Genomic DNA, 17,048 nt, shown 5'->3' with positions numbered 1-17,048 from the left:
TCCTGTAATTGATATCTAGTCTCATAGCATTGTGGTCGGAAAAGATACTTGATACAATTTCAATTTTCTTAAATTTACCAAGGCTTGATTTGTGACCCAAGATATGATCTATCCTGGAGAATGTTCCATGGGCACTTGAGAAAAATGTGTATTCTGTTGTTTTTGGATGGAATGTCCTATAAATATCAATTAAGTCCATCTTGTTTAATGTATCATTTAAAGCTTGTGTTTCCTTATTTATTTTCATTTTGGATGATCTGTCCATTGGTGAAAGTGGGGTGTTAAAGTCCCCTACTATGATTGTGTTACTGTCGATTTCCCCTTTTATGGCTGTTAGTGTTTGCCTTATGTATTGAGGTGCTCCTATGTTGGGTGCATAAATATTTACAATTGTTATATCTTCTTCTTGGATCGATCCCTTGATCGATCTTTGTCTTTCTTTGTCTCTTCTAATAGTCTTTATTTTAAGGTCTATTTTGTCTGATATGAGAATTGCTACTCCAGCTTTCTTTTGGTTTCCATTTGCATGGAATATCTTTTTCCATCCCCTTACTTTCCGTCTGTATGTGTCTCTAGGTCTGAAGTGGGTCTCTGGTAGACAGCATATACATGGGTCTTGTTTTTGTATCCATTCAGCCAATCTGTGTCTTCTGGTGGGAGCATTTAGTCCATTTACATTTAAGGTAGTTATCGATACGTATGTTCCTATCCCATTTTCTTAATTGTTTTGGGTTCGTTATTGTAGGTCTTTTCCTTCTGTTGTGTTTCTTGTCTGGAGTAGTTCCTTTAGCATTTGTTGTAAAGCTGGTTTGGTGGTGCTGAACTCTCTCAGCTTTTGCTTGTCTGTAAACGTTTTAATTTCTCCATCAAATCTGAATGAGATCCTTGCTGGGTAGAGTAATCTTGGTTGCAGGTTTTTCCCTTTCATCACTTTAATTATGTCCTGCCACTCCCTTCTGGCTTGTGGAGTTTCTGCTGAGAGATCAACTGTTATCCTGATGGGGATTCCGTTGTGTGTTATTTGTTGTTTTTCCCTTGCTGCTTTTAATATGTTTTCTTTTTGTTTAATTTTTGCCAGTTTGATTAATATGTGTCTTGGCGTATTTCTCCTTGGATTGATTCTGTATGGGACTCTCTGTGCCTCCTGGACTTGATTAACTATTTCTTTTCTCATTTTAGGGAAGTTTTCAACTATAATCTCTTCAAATATTTTCTCAGTCCCTTTCTTTTTCTCTTCTTCTTCTGGAACCCCTATAATTCGAATGTTGGTGCGTTTAATGTTGTCCCAGAGGTCTCTGAGACTGTCCTCTGTTCTTTACATTCTTTTTTCTTTATTTTGCTCTGCATCAGTTATTTCCACTATTTTATCTTCCACCTCACTTATCCGTTCTTCTGCCTCAGTTATTCTGCTATTGATCCCATCTAGAGTATTTTTCATTTCATTTATTGTGTTTTTAATCGATGCTTGATTCATCTTTAGTTCTTCTAGGTCCTTGTTAACTGTTTCTTGCACTTTGTCTGTTCTATTTCCAAGATTTTGGATCTTGGAAGTAGAATCTTGGATCATCTTTACTATCATTATTCTGAATTCTTTTTCAGGTAGACTGCCTATTACCTCTTCATTTGTTAGGTCTGGTGGGTTTTTATCTTGCTCCTTCTCCTGCTGTGTGTTTTTCTGTCTTCTCATTTTGCTTATGTTACTGTGTTTGGGGTCTCCTTTTTGCAGGCTGCAGGTTCGTAGTTCCTGTTGTTTTTGGTGTCTGTCCCTAGTGGCTAAGGTTGGTTTAGTGGGTTGTGTAGGCTTCCTGGTGGAGGGGACTAGTGCCTGTGTTCTGGTGGATGAGGCTGGATCTTGTCTTTCTGGTGGGCAGGTCCATGTCTGGTGGTGTGTTTTGGGGTGTCTGCGGACTTTTTATGATTTTAGGCAGCCTCTCTGCTAATGGTTGGCGTTGTGTTCCTGTCTTACTAGTTGTTTGGCATAGGGTGTCCAGCACTGTAGCTTGCTGGTCGTTGAGTGAAACTGGGTGCTGGTGTTGAGATGGAGATCTCTGGAAGATTTTCGCCGTTTGATATTATGTGGAGCTGGGAGGTCTCTTGTGGACCAGTGTCCTGAAGTTGGCTCTCCCACCTCAGAGGCACAGCACTGACTCCTGGCTCCTCAATTTGGGATGATTTGTTGTCTATTCATGTATTCCACAGATGCAGGGTACATCAAGTTGATTGTGGAGCTTTAATCCGCTGCTTCGGAGGCTGCTGGGAGAGATTTCCCTTTCTCTTCTTTGTTCCCAGAGCTCCCGGGTCTCAGCTTTGGATTTGGCCCCGCCTCTGCGTGTAGGTCGCCGGAGGGCGTCTGTTCTTCGCTCAGACAGGACAGGGTTAAAGGAGCAGCCGCTTCGGGGACTCTGGCTCACTCAGGCCGGGGGGGGAGGGAGGGGCACGGAGTGCGGGGTGAGCCTGCAGCGGCAGAGGACGGCGTGACGTTGCACCAGCCCGTGGCGCGCCGTGCGTTCTCCCAGGGAAGCCGTCTCTGGATCCCAGGACCCCGGCAGTGACTGGCTGTACAGGCTCCCGGAAGGGCGGCGTGGACAGTGACCTGCGCTCGCACACAGGCCTCTTGGCGGCGGCAGCAGCAGCCCCAGCGTCCCACGCCCGTCTCTGGGCTCCATGCTTTCAGCCGCGGCTTGCGCACGTCTGTCCATTTATTTATTTTCAAATAAATTTCTAAAAAAAGAAAGGAGGTAAGAATAAAAGGGAGCTAAAGGGGAAATCAATAGAATAAATCGGAATTTAGAGTAGAATTCATTTATTTATTCATAAATAATTCAGGAACTGGTCCTCGTGTGTGTTTGTGGAGAGAGGTATAAATACCAATAGAAAACAAAAGCAGTAAAATAAACTACTAGCAAGCCAAATCAATGTAAAAAAGCAAAAGCGTATCTGTAAAAATGTATAAATGATACATGGAAAGTAAATATAATTCAATGGAAACTAAAATAAATGTAGAGTTATTTGTGTAACTATGCTAGTGTTTTGAAAATCTGGATAAGATGGATTTAAGAAACTCTGCTTTACCAAATTAGACTCAAGTAGAGATAGATAGTCTAATCATCTGCCTGCCTCTACCTGAGGGTCCCCTTCCTCTAGTGTGGGTTAGTAAAGAGAAGGATTTAGATCAGGCCCCTGTTGAGTTGACCACCTGGCATTTACTGGCTGGCATTCTGTGCTTCTCCTCACTATTTCCAGGTCCCTTTGTTGATGGTCATATCCTGAACTTTGGGATATGGTCGCCTTGATAGATGCTGAGCCCTCTATGAGCTCCCATGAAGGGGTGAATATAGGATAAGAAACACTATGCTTTAGAACCCTGTTGCTTTACCCTTCACAACATCACACAGGGAGGTATAGGATTATCAGATTTTATGGTAGGGTTGGGGTAATGACCGGGAATCTCAATTATGAAAGAAAAAATTTTAAACTGTATGCTAGTATGACTTTTCCTATACTCCAAGAAACAGCACTATGAAGTTAACCCCTAGTTAACCCATGGAGGGCCCCCTATGGGTGCTACTAGTTCTAATCTTGTTCCCCCTTTCCACTCTACTGGATGACTCCTTATTCATTTTTTGGGAAATGGCAACCTTGCTCAAAAGCAGTTGTCCCTCCAGTGTTTTCTCAGCAATGCCTTCCTGAAGTCTAAGTTATTCACTTTAGAATAAGTTCACAGACATTCAACAGAATAGTACCCGGTGGCCTTGGCAACCCACATTTTGCCGAAGGTACCAGGGGTGTTTGGTGAGGGGAGCTTGGAACTCTAAGTCCTGCAGAGCAGCTCAGGGTGGGCATACTTAAGTCTGTTCCCATTCAAGTTTTCCCCAGTGCAGACTTGCAGACTTTCCTCTTTAGTCTTCCAAGTGTCTAGCTGCTAACTGTTTAATCAGATGTCCGTACAAACATCCCTAGGACAAATATTCATTCTCAGAGGTGATACAGTCTAAACTCATCAGGAGAAGATAAATATCTTCTGAACTTGTCCATTTGCAAGTTTGCTTCTCTAACAGTGGAGTTACAACTTCACATTCATGGCAGGACAGAAGTCTCAGTCCTCTTTTTTGTGCTTTGTGTCATCATTGTTGATAGAGGACCTTTTACTGTACTAAAACCTCCAAGTTACACTGTGAGAGATGATCAATATTGGCATGAGATTCATCTATTGTATAGACGCTAAGAATCTGAAAGGCTTAACCCCAATGCACAGCTAACTGTGGATCCATTCTTGTGGGTCTGAGCAAGGAACAGGTTACTTTTCATCTGAGGCTCCTGAGAAGGACCATCTCACTGGCTTTGACCTGGAAGGGCCCAGACAGGATGCAACTTTAAGCCTGAGGCTGGGGTGGAAGGTGTGTTCATGTGTGTGTGTTAGAATGGACAGATAGAAAAGCGAAGAAGAAGGTAGGCCAGAAAAGGAGGGCCTCCCAGACACCAATCTGTTTGGACTAAAAGGAAAAACTGAGTGTTAGTCTTCAGAGCAACTTAGTTTCTCCCTTTAGACTTTGTTTTGGATTGTGTCCCCTTGGGCCTGTCAGAGTACAAAATAAGGCTTTTCTCCGAATCAAATATCATCATGAGTTATCCCCTAGGTATGCCATACCCCTTTCTGAACTTTGAAAACTACTGCTTTTTAGGGTTCAATTAAAGCACTGCCCTCCTCTCCCCAGGGTGAGTTGTCCAATAACAGGACTCTGAGAACTTCTAGTTTATCACTAAAAAGCCACCTTATTTATTAAAAACAATATACTTACCTAAATTACTCAGCTACCAAAAGTCACTTAAGAAGAAATTAAAAATATGAAGCTTCTATTCTTTAAAACGTGCTTTCACTTACTCTACTTCACTTCCACAAGCCTGGGTCGTCAGAGCCAGTAACTGTCTGAAGCCAAGAATTCTAAGAACCTCAACCATGGTAACCGTACACACTAACACTGTAATTCCAGAGACATTTGCTCTCTGGTAAGTTTAGGTTATTTGATAGTGTTATCCTCTTTCTGAAACTGACAATTTTCCTTTCTAGTTTAAATTGTCATTTTTTGGCCACAGCTTCAGTTAAACAATACCAATTATTTCACAGATGGCCTCACATTCCCAAACTGTAATGTCCTCCAGAGCCTTTTCAATATATCTTACATCTACATTTCTACCCTAACCTTTCAGATCTGTTTTATACTCAGCACAATCTATTATCCATAACAGAGAATATTTGAATTGATGCAGTAAAATGAACCCAGACTGATCTCACCAGAGCGCTGACATGTTAGATGGCTGTCAGCCTGCTCTTCAGAGAGCATTCCAGGGCTCTGAAGACCAATAATGAAAGCAGCTCGGTGGAGAAATGGGTCAGAAGGCCTACAGATTTTCTTTCATTTTCTTTTTTTTCAGTTCTATAAAGGGGTAATCTGATACCCTTAAAAGAATTTTTAAAATAGAAAAAGAAAGACCTCATCTTACCACCCAAACACAAATTAGTTTCATATGTTTTATATTCCCTTCTAGTTTTTGCCTGTATGCACACATCTTTTTCTTTTTAAATATAGATTTTGTGTTGTGAATCTACAGTTAAGTGTTTTCTTTCCACTTGATACTGTATTATAAATAGTTTTCATGTTTTTACCTTTTTTCACATTTTTACTTTTTAGTGTTGTCACAATCTTTCATAATGTGAGTGTGCTACGATCTGTTTAATAATTTCCTTATTATTGAATGACAGCCATGCCTCCCTAGCATTGCTCAGGATAATGATTAACCACTGGTTAATACCATTTAATAGACATAAAATTAACTATGAGTTATAATATTATAATTTTCTGTGATTACAATGATAAATTCAGCGCTGGGATACCTTTCAACTTTGGAACAAGATTACTTTATGTATCATATCTGATACGTCCTGTTGCTCACTCTGAAGGGTTTTGCCCTGAGTGGCAGCCCAGGGCAATAGAGCAGCAAGGGTGCTCCAAAGTAGGCCTGCCTGTGTTGGAAGCCTGGCTTCACCTTTACTGCCTGTTTCAGTTTAGTAAATTATTTAACCTCTTTACATCTCAGTTTCTTCCTCTGTAAAATGACTATAATGATAATCCCTACCCTATGGGATTATTTAAAGATTATATGACCTAACACTTATATAGTACTCAGTACATGTTAGCTGTAACTATTATTTTAGCCCTTGTGACCTGTCAGTGGTGGAGGTAATGGATTCTCAGTTGGATCTGCAGTTGTATGAATATGAAGGAGTGGTTTCAGTGAGTTTTTGTCTGGTATAATTTCACAAGTATATCTATAGGATAAAAATGTTTCAAGTTATGACTTCAAAAGACCAATAAACATGTGGAACCTCTCCATCCATGAGATGATGGCAAAAGTTAAAATATGTAATCTTTTGACAATCTAAATATCTTTATTATTATTATTTTTGTGTGTTTAATAAAATATGTAACTTTAAAAAAAAATTTTTTTATTTTTTATTTTGCGGTACGCGGGCCTCTCACTATTGTGGCCTCTCCCACTGCGGAGCACAGGCTCCGGACTCGCAGGCCCAGTGGCCACGGCTCACGGGCCCAGCCGCTCCACGGCACATGGGATCCTCCCAGACCAGGGCACGAACCCGCGTCCCCTGCATCGGCAGGCGGACCCACAACCACTGCGCCACCAGGGAAGCCCTGTGTATCATTTTTGACTCACTGTTTAAAGACACCAGAGGAACAATACGAAATACGAAGGCATATTTCTGAAAATTACACAGATGAGCACACACTGTTGATATGTTCTAATAATATATCACAGAAGGACACAGTTCACAACAAAGTAAATTTTCACTCAGCAAGTGTCCATTGAACCCTATAGGTCTTATCAAAGCTATCAGCCTCTTGGACAAAATGCTAGTGCTCCCCACCCGCACCTCCCCTACCATGTGTAGTGTGAAAGGGAGGTGCAATGACAATGATTCTTCACTGAGATCAATGTGTACCCAATTCAGAAAGAGATTTTCTCTGGGTCCTAAAGTCCCTCAAACCCCAAGGGCCTCCTTGACCAAATCCACAGTCATTAACTTCCCCATCCCACAAATCCCCTGGGCAAACTGATAAACCCAGGCCTTCCACCCACCTAACAGGTGAGTAACCTAGAGCTGCACAGCACCAATCAGAGCATCCCCATGGGCAAGTAGGTATGGGCTAATGTTTCTTTAGTTCCTGGTGACTCATCAGCCAGCCAGGAACCAGACACAGAGGCTGCCTGGGGGACTATTCTATACATGGCAAAGAAATGGAGGCAGAAGGTGGGGCAGGAAGTGGACTGTAATAGGAGCTGAGGATCCAGCTAGAAAATCAAGGCTCACTTACTTGGGAGAGAGCTGATCCACAGCTCTGGAGAGCTATAGAAAGGCTGTATAGGTGCCTGGGGTACTTCCATCTCCAGAGGTTCCGTTTTGGGCCACACTGCTTCGGGGCTGCAGTTGCCCACACTGCAGTTGCCCACACTGGCTGGTGCTATGGGAGAACCTAGAACAGAAGGATGTGGGTGAGCAGGCAGGAGCACCACACATGCATATCACCTGGCTCCGAAGCTCTCAAACCTAAAAGGTCCAACACTGGACCACAACTCCGTGTGGCAGCCCATCAGTAATTCCCCCAAAAAACACCAAAAGAAATAAGGCTCTGCTGCTTCTGCTTCCTAATCTTATTAGTTCTCTCATAAACTCATAATTCTGAAAACATGCATTTGCTGATGATTAACAGACAAGTGGGCACTCCCTGGGGTTAAATTAGAACAGGCATGAATGAGAGATTCCCTGTTACAAAATTTGAACCCAGCAATTAAACAGAAACTGGTTGTCTTCCGTAAAATGAACTCAACTAAATTGGTTGATTAGCTTCAAGTAAGTGTTAATGTATAGAAATTCCTTTAAAAACAAACACATACTTTTTTACATGCATGAAACATCTGGAAGGACACTCAAGAACCTGGAAAGATCTGTCTCTCTTCCAGGGAAGGAACTGTTCAGACAGGTTAGAAGGAAAACCTTTCAGCTGATTTCCTTTTCGTACCATTATGAATTTTAAACCATGTAAAAGTATTATTTATTCAAAAGTATCCAGTTAAAGCTTTTAAAAGAGAGAATGAAAAACACATCCTATATCCCTGCTATTGTCAAGGTTGGCTCACTCCAAAGTTTACAGATTTTTCCTCCTAGCCTCACCTTTTAAGCATCTATCCTTCAACAATTCTTCTTCCTCTGCCCAACAGCTCTGAAATCAGAGGTTAAGGTTTCTTTGACCCTTTGTGTACGAGTCTGGTTATATCTATGTACCCATTTTACTTTTTTATTTTTAATATATGTTCACATGTTTCCATAAAGGATCCAAGGTGGCCCATAACGTAAGGACACACAATATTAGCTTTAAAAAAACATGAAAAAAAAAAAAAAGGGAAATCATGATCCTGGAAATGGGTTGCATCCTTTTAAGGGGTGAGAATAACAGAATGAGTGAGCCAATGATTTGGGAAAGGATCTCACATTTCCAAATGTCCAAATCTTAAAAATTGCACCAAGTGGGAATGTAGCTGTGGCAATATTAACCTGAGAGAGCTCTATGATCGTTGTCTTTACTCATCACTTGGTTGCAAGGTTATAAATGACAGGGTAAGTCAAGGAGGGCAAGTAGACAGATAAGAGTCATTTCCTGATTCTCAAAAGAAGGGGCATCACCTAGGGAAGGTTACTCCAAAATCCTACAGCAATCATCTTCATATACTAAAGTTTCTAGGTGGCAAAAGTATCTCATTTGACCCTAGCAGGCAGTAGAGAAAAGCTACTCAACTGAATGGAAGTCATATGACTAGGAGCATGTCAGTGAAAAGTTCAAGTGAAGATGCTGTGGAAGAGCAATTCACCTTGTGTCTGAGCGTCCTCAGAATGTGCAATGGGAGACGCAGTACCTGCTCTGTCTCACAGTGACCCTCCAACCTCTAAACTCATCTTTCCTGGGAAGCTGAATTCAAAAAGTCAATTGAAAAGAAAGATAAAAGTCTGTAGTAGAGAAATTTTATCAGAGCCTAGTATTAAGAGCTGTAGAGCCACAAGTTTCCCATGATACAGCCTTAGCAGAGGCTGTTAAGGCAGTGACAGAAAATTTGTACCGAGGGAAATAGCAGAAGAGTTTGCCTACAATTCACGAAAATGATCCCTGCACTTGGCCTGAAGGAAATCAGCAAAATTTATAACAGCTTGTGTATTTGTATGCAGGATTGAGAATGAATTTAATTTTTTTAATTTCTCTGAATTATCACATAAGATTCAGAAGATGCTCTCTCTGCCTAGAAGCCACCCCACTGGGATAACTATGCCTACGGGGTTCCTTTGCCTATGACTCCTACTTGCTAACAGACTGGCAGCCTGGCCCCAGGGCCTGGTCGCTGCTCCCAGTGCAATGGTGGATATGGTGTCAACGGTTGCAAAATCAAAGCCCCTTACATCCTCTCCATGCCTCTGTCCCACCCCCCACCCCACTCACCATTGATGTTCAGGAAGGGGAAGGTGTCCTGGATGGGAACATGGTGCTGTGACTGGTCCAGCTCATCTTCCTCATCTTCTTCATCCACATCATTATCTTTCTCATCCCAAGGAGCAGATCCAGTGGATCCTACCCGAGAAACACACACACACACACACACACAAAGGTCAAAAGTGAGGCGCTCACGTTGCACTGTCATCCCTGCAGCTGACCCACTGTTCAAGCTAGGCACTGCCAGCACAGAGGTTCCTTGGGTTCAGTGTGCACCCTCAATGCCAAAGAGTGGGAACCAAGGGTGTTCACCCCACTCCCAGCTCCTCCTACGGTGCCCCAGTGAAAGCTCTCATCCCCTCCCCTATCCAGGAGCTGCAGACCCTACTCCCTTCTCCTAGAAATCTTTTAATTCCTACTCTAAACCCCTTTCTACACATTAGCATCCCTTCTAAGGACCCAAGGAGCACAGCTTCTCTCCTTTATACGCTTACTGTGAAGACAGACCCTTCCCTCATGGCAGAGCCTCACTAGATTCACTGGAGGTCAAGTCTAAATTATCTGGCTCTTAGTCGGAACTTGGTAAAAATTGAGTAAATATAGGGATCAGGTGGTATTCTCCTAGGAAAAATACCATACAAATTAAATGATCACTTACCCATCATTTATAAAGAGAACTTAATAGCCTTCATAATGTCATGTCAATTGATTCTTAGAACAGCCTTTGAAATACGCAGGAAAGATGAGAACCCAGATTTTATAGTGAGAGAAGCTGAGGCTCAAAAGGTTGAACGATTTGATTCAATGTCCCACAAGTAGTGAGATGGAAAGACCGAGGTTTATAACTCAGACCTTCTAAGTTTTAATCCCTCCTTCTTCTAAACTACCTGGCCTCTCTTCTCAGTGTTGAGTCCCAAGAGAAGTTATTTTCTATAGAACTCAATACCCCCTCTTCTTTCTAATGCTTTACTGTTCCACTGCGTGGGCAGGAAGACTGTGCTGAGTTTATATCTTTTGTTCTCTGGGTTCTTTCTAGGGACAGGATTTCTTGCTTTATTTACCAGTCTTCAACTTTGTAAGCGAGGAGACTTTCAAGTCGACTATCGCTTTAAGGGCCCAGCCCGGAACCTGGCACACTGTCCACCTTCTCCCCAGCAGCTGGGGCCTCACCTGGGTTAATGATAGAGCCCTGGGGCTGCGGGATGTCACACACTTGATATATCTTCACTGGGTTCATGGGCACCTCCTTGGTGCCGTCGTACATCAGGTTGAATTCCCTGCTCTTCTTGAGCGCACAGCGGAGGTGGACTTTCCATTTAGCTGGGTCGGGGTCGTCCACCCCTTCCTGGTACTTCCCTGTCTCCACAGCCCAGGCCTGAGGGATAGGAAACTGCAGTGAGTGCCTGCTTGTCGCCCAGAAACACTGGAAAGTGTACCCGCCCCCCCTCATACAGACACAGATACACACAGCCCTGCCTGACCGCCCCATCACCCCAACTCCAATTTACAGAGACTGCAGCAGAAAACACCACGCTGGGCACCAGGCAAGGCAGGGCCTGAGAGAAATTAAGCCAAATGCAAATACAGTATTTTAAAAAGAGGAGCCTCATCTCAAGTGCTTGTGCCAGCATCATCTGTCAAGACTACAATGGCCTTAATGAAAGGTTGAAAATAAAGTAAAATCTGGAACAAGTATACACCAAAATACTAATGGTAACTTTTGGATAGCAAGATTTCAGGTAATTTTGTTTTGTTTTGTTTGTCTTATTTGTTTTTCACATGAATTGCTTATATAATGAGAAGAGAAAGGGAGGTGGCATATGATATGAAGAATTTAGGCTTGCTGTTCCCTCCCCTTCAGTCTGTAATCTGATGCACAAATAACTGTTGAAACCAAGTACCTTTAGGAGTAGCAGCCCATAGGAGGGCAGGAAGCACGCTCTGGGGGTTCAGCTGGCCTCAGTGCGAGGCTGAGGGCCTCAAGTCCTAATAAACTCACACCACCTGCCTTTCCCTGCTTCCTCAAACTCCCACATTGGGAACATTTTGCTGGGAACACCAGTGGCTGGTGGCCTGGGCCAAGACCAGTGTGGCCCCGCCTCTCTGGTTTTCAATTTCCAGGTCTAACAGGCATTTACGTGTCTGTTCACGGGATATCAGCCCTCTCCCACTGTTAACGTATCTCAGATGTCTACACTTTCTTCAGGGCTGTGACGTATGTGCTGGTGCAGAAAAGGGGGATGTCTTTTGCAGAGGACTCAAGGTCAGGAAGCACACGGCAGCTTGTTCAAGTGGACAGGGCACATCGCTTGTCCAGTCCCAACTCCCCGCCTCTGCTCCTGAACTAGACTACTTCCTCAAGCCGAAATGGAACTTTTCCGGCCCCATCCTTTGAGCTCTCTGGTCTCCCTCAGTCAATCCCTGCAGAGCCTCACAATCATGAGGAAGCTTCTCTCAATAGCCGAGCTAAATCCTTCTCCTCCAATTCACTCATTTCTTCTTACCATCTTCTCAGACCTGGGGGCTCCTCCACTTGATGTGCAGTATGGAATGAAGCAGTTTGACAAAGCTGCTGCCCTTGGGCACTCAGCAGGCTCCATTCCATCCAACCCCCTGTAGGGGATTTCAACCTCATCAGTCCCTAGTGTCGGAGAGGCATGTCTCCAGTTGCACCTGGCAGTACCTGGCTGCTGCCTCCTCACGTTTTCCCCTCTCTTTGCCTGATCCTCCATGCCCACTCCCGCTCTGGCCCCATCCAGCTGGCTTGGGCTGTGCTGACTTTGGCACAGGTCTGCAAAATTTCTGTGGCTCCCTGAATCCCTGCCCCTCCACAGAGAGCAGCCAGACTAACATCCTGCTCAAAACACAGCCATTCCCCAGGGCCCACTCAGATGATGCAGAGAACCTGAGGCTGATGCAGCAGAGGGTGGTACCCACCACATGACAATCGTTGTGCTTTATAAACATCCCTTATTCAAACCCATTCTGAGTCTTGCCTCTGAGATTCTGGTCACTGGGCAGGTCCCTATTTCTCTTCCTAAAATGGACACAGTCTCTGCATTTTCATGGCAATTTACGAGTACCTTCCCACACACTGATTTCACTCAATTCTCACAACAATCCTGTGAGGCAGGCAAGACTGGTTTTGGCCCCATTTTACTGAAGGGGAAGCTAAAGCCCAAAGAGATTATGTGACTTGTTCAAGACCTCACATGCAAGGGATGGTAGTAGGATCTGAAGCCAGATCTTCCAGCTCCTGGTCAGAAGGGGCCGTCTGATAATGCGGGAGCTGATAGGCCTGGGTTCAAACCCTAACCCCACCGCTTATTGGCTATGTGACTTGGGAAAGTTACTTAGCCCCTCTGAGACTCAGCTTCTGCATCTGTAACATGAGGGTGCCGCCCCCCTTACAGTGTTCTCGAGAAGCAAATGAGATAATGGACCTAGGGTATGCAGCAGGCACCCACTTAATGCTAGTCAGAACTGCCCACACCCCATATCCTGCCAAAGGCCTGTCAGAGCTTGGGATCTGTGAAAGCACCCTCACTCTTCTCCTGACACCCAGGCCCTCCCTTAGCATTCTGCAAACAGATACACAGATATAAGTAGGACAAAGCAGCTTCCCACAGCCAATTTTTCCTCAAGCCCTAAGCATACAGAACACTCTCATGAGTGGAGCTTTCAGGAACCAGTCTTCTCCCACATGGCCAGCCACCACCAGGCACTTCAACAGCAAGTCCAGTTTCAGACCAAGGCCACAGCGAGAGGCCAGCTGGGCCAGGGCAGGCCCATCCCCCTCTGATGCCAGCTCCAGTAATTGGTGCTGATTTACAGATGTTTTCCTTACCACTTTCATATCATTATTTAATGTTTACATTAAAAGCATTCATTTACTTTCTAATATTCACAGGCCAATTTTTCTTCTACCTCTCATCTCTACACCCAATATAACCGAGTTGGGTGGGAAACAACTCTAAGTTGGCTCTCTCTCCTTTGAGGTATGAGCCCACCTTTCCTGGCCCAGTCTCAGCAAGAACCTGGAGCATCAATCTTGAGAGGCTCAGGGCAGGGACTGGATTTCACTTCTGACTTCCAACTTATAGTCAGGGAAGAAATGGGCAAACTCATTTCTCCGTGTCTTGGGAGTGCAGGAACTAAAGCTACTCATGAGATGGAAGACTGACCAGCACAGAGAAGTTGGTCTGGAGCAGAGGCATGGGCTCCGGAGTTACAAACCACATAATATCCCTTCCCACAACGAGCTTCCCACCTACTTCTGTCTTAGACTTTGGTTTCACTGACATTTTATGAAATGCCACGTGATTCAATCTTATTTTCAGTGAAGCAAAGTAACTGTCACATCAGAGCTACTCTTCAGTTAAGAAAACATATTTGTAGAATAAAAACCTGTAATTAAATCGCCTTTCATTTTTAAGCGGAGGTTATGGATGGGGCAAAAGGTTTTAACATCAAAAGAAAAACTTGCAAAGGGCCCTCGACATCCATTCTACAGGCTGCTAGGAGCCTGCGAACACTCAGGAGTTCTGCTCTGATCTGGACAGCCATTCCCGGGCCAGAGCAAGAGCCCTGAGCGAATGAAGGGTTGACTGCTGGCTGACCCTTGGGAGTTCTAGAACAACATACACAGCATACACGCACTTACAGGAGTTTAACCAATCACACCTGGGATCCCTTGGGATGTGAGTTGAGTAGCTTTGACCAATGGGAAAGAATAAATGGCCTCAACCATAACAGACATGCCCCAACAAGAGAAATTACTCTGCCTGCTAAGTTTGCCCCCACCCCCCATCATAAACATTCTTTTTGTTGCATCAGCATTTTGGGTTTTTTTTTTTTTTCTTTTTTTTTTTGCGGTATGCGGGCCTCTCACTGTTGTGGCCTCTCCCGTTGCGGAGCACAGGCTCCGGACGCGCAGGCTCAGCGGCCATGGCTGACGGGCCCAGCCGCTCCGCGGCATATGGGATCTTCTCGGACCAGGGCACGAACCCGTGTCCCCTGCGTCGTCAGGCGGACTCTCAACCACTGCGCCACCAGGGAAGCCCTGCATCAGCATTTTGGATCTAGTACCTTCTTCAAGCCAAAATCGAAAACAGAAGAACAAAAAACCAGAAAGGTCTGAGAGAACTGGAAAACACTTCAAGTCAGATGGTAAAAGAATACCTTTACCTTGAAAATGGTATTTTCCTCCTCTTGTTGGGGGCTATGCCGGGTGGCATGTTTCCAGGGAATCTGGAAGCGTTTGGAGTCCCTATGTAGCCAGATGAGCCCAGGGTACAGGCCACTATCCACTTGGGCCACCAACCAGGGCTTCAGCCGAACTCTGCGGGGGTGGAGAGCCATGATCTGGGTTGGGGGAGGGGGAAGAAATGGGGAGAGGAGAATTAGGCCAGCCCCTGGGAAAAGGTCCCAGCCACTGTTCCCATATGATAGAGCTACAGTTCCATTAGATTACAGCAAAGAAACTAAATATGGGAATAAACTGTGCCAGGTGGGGAAGAAAAGAAAACAGGTTAAAAGGTTCTTTTGATTCTTATTCCAAAGCCATTTATTTTTCATGCTCTAGCCAAATCAGACTTATCACGTAAGTAGATCACATTTCTTCTATTTAAATCCTGAGGCAGAAAAATAAAGAGATGATGTCATCCCTGCTGGAAAACAGTCCTTCTGCAAGTACCAAGGGAAGAGAAGGGAAACTGCTCTTTTCAATCTCATCTCGGGAGAAGGAAGAAAAAAGTCACGGAAATAGCAGGTATATAGGCAAGAACTTGAAGCATGCTCTCTTTTTAGACAACTAAGGTGAATGGGAATATTTTAGTAAGAAGTGACACCATCGTGATGAGAGAGAAGTAGGCGAGGGATGGTCCCTGGTTCCAAAGTCCTCACTTACATAGATGAGCAGGCAGTGTATCCACAGGGATCTGAGAGCTGGGCCTCAAGTCAGTTTTCCTTTCTCTGGGCCACCCAAAGTTTCTGCACCAAAAAAAAAAAATGCGGGGTGTGGGGGTCTGAGCTGGTTATCCCCACGACAATCCAGTGTCTAGGAGAAGGCTTGGGAGCACTGGAGACAAAGTGTAAGAACCCTGCCCTGTATCTGAGTCTGGTAAAGCTAAGATGCCCTAGAATGATCAAATACCACAGTTCCTAACCCTATAGAGTACTAAAACCAGTCATAAGACAAGCTCTGTACTGCTGGGACAGCCTCCTCACCTGGGTCTGTTTACCTCCCCACAGAGGCTGAATTGAACTGATTGGTTGCTGGAGCCAGCCTGGGTAAAGTCTGCAATTGATTCTCATAAAGGGCATAGCGTAGCAGATAACATTGGTGGCCACAGCGGGGAAACAAAGGCCTGCCCAGATTGGGTGCCTAAAGGAAAAAGCAGTTACCGGAGAAGTGTGTGCCTGGGGTGTTGTGTTTAGATTTTTTGGCGTTCTCATTCCTCTTTGTTTTTACTTCGGGTGAGAAAGGCCTGCAAAAGAACGTTAATTCAACAAATATTTGTCCGTCAGGTACTGTGTGACAAGGGCGACATTAGTTACTAAACACAATGTTCTCATCAGACTCCCTGAAGAAATCCACATTGGAATTGCTCAAACATCCACTGACCTGAGCAAAGGAAGATAAATAAGTCACCTTCCCACCCAGAAAGATTCCCACCTGGATCGCGGTTCAGAACCCAAACCAGCTGAGTCAGCCGAAGAGTCAGCCGAAGGCTCCCCCGAAGGCTCCCCCTCGGAGGAACTTAGCTTAAGGGGTGGGTCCTAAGGCCACTTCTCTCCCCAGCCAGGCTCCCAACAAATGGGAAAACTCAAACCCAGCTCGGTCACTGGCACTTTAAGAGCAAGGCAGGACCTGCTCTCACCTGAGCCTTCTGACCCAATTACCAAGTTCTGCAACTGAAACCTTCCCCCCTGGGAGCAGCTCACAGTGGGTAGGTGAGGTAGCACTCGGTACTCAAGTGCCCCCCACCCCCATGTTCTTGGCCTTGGTGTAGGTTGCTCTGTAGGACTGCAAAGTCAAGCTATCACACCATGGAGAACATTTACCTTATAAGGAGGAGGGAATGCATATTCTCCCCAGGGCAAGTTCTAGCCTTCTCTTCCTCAGTCCTGGCCTGCGGGAAGGGGGATGGGGTAAGGGAAGAACAAAGAGAACAGGGAAATGGGCAGCAAACTGGTCCACCTAGTGAGGGGCTTTCGAGAATTTCTGTTGCAATATTGGTCAGTCTTGTGTCGAGGCCTGGCAGACACGTGAAATCCACCTCTTGACGGATCATGGGCTTTGAAGAAAAGGGCTTATCCTAGTTGATCCACAGCACATCAAAAAAAATTAAGGCAACCAGGCCAACGCAAGGAACTGCACAGAGTGATGGGGAGGGAGAGGCAGCCACCCTTAGAGGTCGATGACTAAGATCTAGAGCCCTGTGTTCTCAGCATTCTCCCAAGATGGCAGTACACAGGAGCAACGTTGCCCCA

The 17,048-nt window shown here is 44.8% G+C and overlaps 1 protein-coding gene across 1 annotated transcript in view; it reads right to left on the bottom strand.

Annotated features, from left to right (window-relative positions):
* Positions 1-16,010, bottom strand: part of LOC307070293 (interferon regulatory factor 6-like) — a gene marked incomplete at its 5' end in the record, with an annotated part of 102,622 nt that extends 86,612 nt beyond the window's left edge. Inside the window, 5 exons of the mRNA XM_079728592.1 lie at positions 7,392-7,550; positions 9,564-9,692; positions 10,725-10,929; positions 14,742-14,918; positions 15,960-16,010. Coding sequence (XP_079584718.1) covers positions 7,392-7,550; positions 9,564-9,692; positions 10,725-10,929; positions 14,742-14,918; positions 15,960-16,010 — 721 coding nt within the window. The remainder of the gene's footprint in view (positions 1-7,391; positions 7,551-9,563; positions 9,693-10,724; positions 10,930-14,741; positions 14,919-15,959) is intronic.
* Positions 16,011-17,048: the final 1,038 nt, after the last annotated feature.

The sequence above is a fragment of the Hyperoodon ampullatus genome, assembly GCF_949752795.1.
Source record: "Hyperoodon ampullatus genome assembly, chromosome: 2".
NCBI classification, from domain to species: domain Eukaryota; kingdom Metazoa; phylum Chordata; class Mammalia; order Artiodactyla; family Ziphiidae; genus Hyperoodon; species Hyperoodon ampullatus.
This window is presented reverse-complemented; position numbering and strand designations above follow the sequence as displayed.